Source organism: Amphibalanus amphitrite, unplaced genomic scaffold (genome assembly GCF_019059575.1).
Source record: "Amphibalanus amphitrite isolate SeventyFive unplaced genomic scaffold, NRLGWU_Aamphi_draft 000147F_arrow, whole genome shotgun sequence".
Taxonomy (NCBI): Eukaryota; Metazoa; Arthropoda; class Thecostraca; order Balanomorpha; family Balanidae; genus Amphibalanus; species Amphibalanus amphitrite.
The window spans coordinates 397,912-403,911 of NW_024881642.1; the positions used below are offsets into that span (position 1 = coordinate 397,912).

The window sequence follows — 6,000 nt, forward strand, 5'->3', positions numbered from 1 at the left end:
TTTTGAAAATTTCGAAAATTTTATATAATGAAATTCAAAATTTACATTTCTACATTTTTTCAAAAAGTTTTTGACTTTTCAAAAAGAAAACGGAATATAGGTATGTGATAGAACGCGTTATTATGACTAACTCTAGCAAGTTTTAGCTAAATATCTTCAAAAATGGCCAAGTTATACGCATTATTGCAAAAAATTCACAATTATTAATTTTTCAAATCAATTTTCAGCACGTATTTGACATCGTACGCCAATATAAATAGCACCATCGTGTTCCTGAGCTCAAACTGAATCACATAGACACCTTTTCTGTTGAAAAAATGATTACTTCAAAATTTGACCTTTTTTGACCTGAAAGTGACCTGACCTAAGCTAAATTCGACTCAAAATGACCTCGAATGACACAGACGACATCCAATTCGAAATCTTTGGCCTAAATGGACCATAAAACATGTGTCACGTGACCGACCCATGATATAATATTTTCGTGACCTGTGATGACCTGACCTTGACCTGAAAATCAAAGTACAAGTTTGGTACCCTCAGGGTATCTAGAGCATCTCTTCACGAGTGTGTGAACCAAAAATGAGCCTGATCTGACTTGTAAGACGGCGGCCAGAGCCAAAAACGTGAACAAGCCAAAATGCTAATAATTTTTACTTTGACCTGACCTGTGACGTCATCGGTGACCTCGAGGTCAATGAAATTAGATTTCGCTCTACAGTTTTTTTTCCGGTGCTATCAGACGCCGTTTGAATTTTGACGATCGGCCCAGTAGTTTCGGAGTTAGGAGGGGGGGGCCATGAATAGCCCCCCCCCCCCCCCAGTAGGGCGTGTTATACGCAGACCCCAGTGGGGCGCGGGTTAATGCATCATCATCGTGATCTTCAACCAAACGACACACTTCATGAATGTGACCTCCTGATTCCCGATGCCCTGTGGCCTGTCCGCAAAAATTATCCGCTAATTGTACTCAAAAACATTTTATGGGCGACTGGTTCCACTTTCCCCGTGTAGCATATTCGTCCAGCTGCTGGCCATTGGCCATGCTGGCCCACCTTCAATAAATGCAGAGTGATAAAAGAGCCATGCTCACATTTGAATGTTCTATTAACAAGTTAGGTCGAGGCACTGTCAGCGTTTCACAACGGGAATGCGTGATACCAATGGCACATCTCAAAGACACATGCATGGGACACAACATAATGCAAAGTTCCTGTGGTAAGGAAAAATTTACCACAGAAACAGGTGAGTAGATACCCTTTTTCGTCTCAGTCTACTGCTCGAAGTCTACGAGAGTAAACAAATCAATGCAACATGTACAACCAGAGCAAAAGGCACAATGCAAAAAATAAGCGCACAATGAAGTATGTACATTTTGATACATATGTGTAGGTATGTTAAAAAATAGTAATTCTGACGAAGGTTGCTTGGAACCGAAACGTCAATAAAAGTAATATTTTCAATAAGTTATTTGTTGGCTACACCGATAACCTTATTCACAAAAAAGTTGGCACTGACCTGAGTCGGCTGTTTTCTCCATGCCGATAGTGCCTCCCGAGTAGAGCACCAGAACGCGCCGCTCGTTGCCGACGTGGCTGGTGGCCAGCTGCTTCAGGTCCAGGCCGGAGTGCAGCGTGGAGCTGCGCCGCAAACGTTTAGACAGGTAGGAGGCGTCCACCGGCCTGGCGGCCACCTCCTCCGCTATCGTATCGCCCTCCGCCAGGAAAAACGTGGCCCGATTCATGGCTGGAGAGTGTATGTAGTCAGCGGCCTCCGGTCGAGTAAGTTGGACGCAGGACGGACAAAGCTGCAGACCACTGGTCTTCACTGGCAGGTAGGTATGAACGATGCAGCCGGTGGCGAGTTCGTTGAATGTCCCGCTTTGTCAGTGCGGCGCGAAGGCTCGGCCGCCGCAGTCGTTCCGCGCAGCTCGGCTGGCGGCGCTGCACTGATGCCTGATGCGCTGCACACTGACGCGAGGATATTATCCCTGCGCGCCCCGCACCCCACCCACCCCCCCCCCCCTCCGGACGACAGTTGACACGGCAGAGAACAGACCACAGTGGCACCTCCCGGCATCACTCCCCCCCCCCCCCCACAATAACAAGCATCAAGCAGTGAAGAACAATAGTGCGGTTGCTAACACGTGTCAAATGTTTAAAAGTCAACACTGTTAAGTGTTCCTGGAACGTCTGATGAGGCGCAGGGTTCCCAGGAGTCAAAAGTATGTAGAGCGTAAACGGAGACAAACAAAAAGGCAAACACTGTCGTCATGTTATATGGGCAGCGTCACTCAGCTCACCCGATTGTAGTACTAGGGGGAGGGGCACCTGAGGGATCACCGGCCTCCTTGGAACTCTCCTTGGGACTCTCTTTGGAACTGCCAATCAAGTTATGTAAGCACATTCAATCTGGCGTTATTGCACATGGAGATACAACAAAAGTTACTCTGACCTCTGTTATACTGTAAACTGTAAAGTGTAATAGCTATGTAATAGACTAAAAGACTATAAAAGACTGTAATATAATATAGACTGATGTAATAGCAATACCTATTGTGAAATATGTAGAGTAGTCTATGGCGTTCTTAACCCTTCCTTGATTGGGACAACATGTACCATATCTACTCGTACTTATTGACGCTGGTTACCTTTCGGCCCAGTTTCTGTCTGAAACCTCACGTCTCGTGCATATGAATGACGTGTCAACTGTCAACGTCTCGTGACGGTCATAAGACGCTCCATACCAGATATATAGAGGATTCTTCATGGCTCCGAATGGAAGATAAGGATATCTTTTCCAAGCGGGTTACTGAAAAGCCGAGCGACGAAGGATCGAGCGAGGTTTTTCTGTAACACGCGAGGAAAATATATCCGATCTTCCACGAGTGAGCCATGAGGAATCCTTTATATTTCTATGTTGAGGTTTATTCTTAATTAATCAAATATTATATTTAAATGTATTCATATATGTAAAAATAGATTCAGAGTAAACTCAATTTTTAGCAATTCTAGACCACGTATAGCGACAAACAAAAGCCACCATTAGGCTCCCTGTGACGAGCTGTATGGAATGAATGTCCATTTTATGCAAAAATATCAACTTTGAAATTTGACCTTTTCGACCTTTCATTGACATCCACCAGGAAGTGACCTAAACCGTTCCTGATGGTCTTCTTACCAACACCATTGAGTTGGAGATGAAAAATTGGCCATAAAACATGCATAGCACAGCCCTAGTAAAATTGAGTTCATGTGTTGACCCTTGGTGACCTAACCTGTGACCTGACCTGATATCAGTGACCTCTGTTAGCAACCTATTTTCTAGGCAACTGACGCTCTATCGCTGATTTACGAGTAAGGGAGCGTGGGGCACATTCATGCAAAAAAAAAAGGATAAATCCATATGTTTGCTATTTGCATATAATGCATTGCACAACAAATGTAAAAAGAATGGGCTGGTCAACAAGAATGTGCCAACTACCGGTCATCGGTCCACTTCCGTGACCTCGCCAAGGGCACGTGAATCCTACTTGCCACGACGTCGCAAGCAGGGTTGGAATTTTTGCCGGCAAAAACTAGTTTATGCCATTTGCCGGTTTAAACCGGTTTTAACCGGCAAAAAGTGGCAAAAACTGGCAAAAACTAAGAAATATCACAATGCTATGCCTGAAATGAATTTGAACATGAAACATTTTCATGAGGAGAATTCGGTGAAAGCTTAATGCTTTAAACAGAAGTGACATTGACCATTGAAATGCTTCATAACTCAGAAACATTTTCATGGGCTTTCCATAAGGAGCTAGTAAGATGCCTTTTGGGGGTGACAAATGAGCCAGTGCAAGGGTGACTGGGTGAGTCCTGCACAATCAGAAGTACGAAGGGGTATCTTCTGCCACTGATTTACGCACGGCCCCGCATGGCACCCTACTTTCCGAAGCCGTCTTGCCCCACTCTCCCCTACATGGAAATACATTCCGTTGTGGATGTCTACGGACATGCATAGACATTTTAAGCAGGGATAAGTAATGAGGCAGCTTAAGAATGTTTAGTGCATCTCTATAACATCCAGAAATGCATTTGTACATTTCAAATCCATTCCTAAAGTTAGGTTTTTCTAGAACTTTTCTAGTTCTAGAAAAGTTGTAGGTTTGGCCATCTGAGTTTTAGCCAGTTTTTGCCAGTTCTTGCCACCAGGGTTTCTGCCAGCCGGTTTAAACCGGTCAAAACCACTGGCAAAAAAAAAACAGTTTTTGCCACCCCCTGCCAACCCTGGTCGCAAGCAGCCGAGATTGAGTCAGGCGAGCGCCATAAATGAAACTACTTCAGATAAACTCATAAATCGCAAAAACGACAGAAAATTTGCACGCATATGTCCCTAGGCGGTCCGCACACGAACTTGCCCCACAACGTTATTTGTACGTAATATAGGGGAGAGTGGGGCAAAGCGGCCACCCTAACGCTTCTCACGATGCCAACGCTTGATTTTTAAACTTGGAAAGATTCTTTCTATACCAATGTGATCCCTATTAAGTTGCCTTTTATTTCAACTGCGTTTTATTTCCAAAGGCGTTCAGATATGACAGATAATGACAAAACTTTAAACCTATGCATATTGGCCACTTTGCCCCATACCCTGCAGGGCAAAGCGGCCACCGGCGTCTTCTCAAGTCCCGATATGAGAAACAAAATAGTTGGCTCGTGTACGACTAGGGTATTTGATGGTGACAAGGTTAAGCGAGGATGGATGTTTACTTTTTCATCTTCAACCTGTAGGTAAACAAAGAAAGGATTTTCATGAAAAAATATTTAATTGCATTATTTGGTAACTCATGCAACTGAAAAGTGGCCAAGATGAATGCATGACGACACGTTTGAATATAAATAATGTTTTTTATCCAGATGGAAACAACTTATAGCCACTTGGGGGGTGGCCACTTTGCCCCGGCCACTTTGCCCCGCGCATACCGTCCGAGACAAAAATATTCCAGCTTAGCTATTAGTGGGGTAAAAAACATTAAAATAGGTAGAATACATGTACGATAACCATGCAATGCATGGACAAGAACGCTTATAAAAATTCCAAACGGTTATGGAATAACATAACATTTAAAAATTGTAAATATAGTTGGTAACCTGGCAAGAAATGCTTTTCCGTGTTTCGCAGAACAATGGTGATGGGCCTGAAACCCCGGTCTGGCTCATTCGAACGACCGTGAAGAGAAGTATAATTGGAAGCCATAAATTGGAACTGACGCCAGCTATGAAGGGCTAAAACGATGGGTGGCCGCTTTGCCCCGGGTGGCCGCTTTGCCCCACTCTCCCCTACAAATGTAACTAATATATAAATGTAACTTTTCAACGAGGTATCTCAAAATTTCTCGTTGAAAAGTTACATTTTTAAACTAACAAGCTTGCAACAGTTCCTTGAATAGAGTGAGCTTTTCGCCGTGAATTTTGGAAAGCTGAACCGCATTTTGGAGTCAGGATCGTGAAACGGATGCTATGAAAAATGTTTGAAAGACGCACAAATACATAATACAACTCTGCGTTTTTATCAAACATGATAGCGGGTTCAGTGTTGTCTTCTACAGTGAACGGGGGGGGGGGCGGCAATGATAGGCAGTGGCGGATCCAGGGGGGGGGCAAAATGGGCATTTGCCCCCCCCCCCAAACGGCATAATTTTAACATTACGTCTATGGACGATGCATGGAAAGAATGGATAAATTGTTATGGTTTGCCCCCCCCCCCCCAAACCTCTGAGCTGGATTCGCCTCTGATGATAGGCATGTTTTGATAGTTTACCTTGAGCTTGGGCAGCCACTCGTGTTCCCATAAAGTGCCGGAAGCGAATGTGCCCCATGCACGAAAGTGCCCCATTCTCCCCTAAATGCCTTTTACTCGACGTTATAGCGCATTCCCTAGAAGACCCGTGGACGGTGAAACATTCTATCTTTGACCCGACCGTTTGAATTTTGCGGATCCGTCCAGTAGTTTCGG

At 44.4% G+C, this 6,000-nt stretch overlaps 1 protein-coding gene across 1 annotated transcript in view; it reads right to left on the reverse strand.

The window, feature by feature from the left end:
• Positions 1–1,972, reverse strand: part of LOC122382799 (L-asparaginase-like) — a 48,836-nt gene extending 46,864 nt beyond the window's left edge. The window contains exon 1 of the mRNA XM_043368598.1: positions 1,519–1,972. Within this exon, the coding sequence (XP_043224533.1) occupies positions 1,519–1,744 (226 nt within the window). The 5' untranslated portion in view covers positions 1,745–1,972. The remainder of the gene's footprint in view (positions 1–1,518) is intronic.
• Between the last annotated feature and the right edge of the window lie 4,028 nt (positions 1,973–6,000).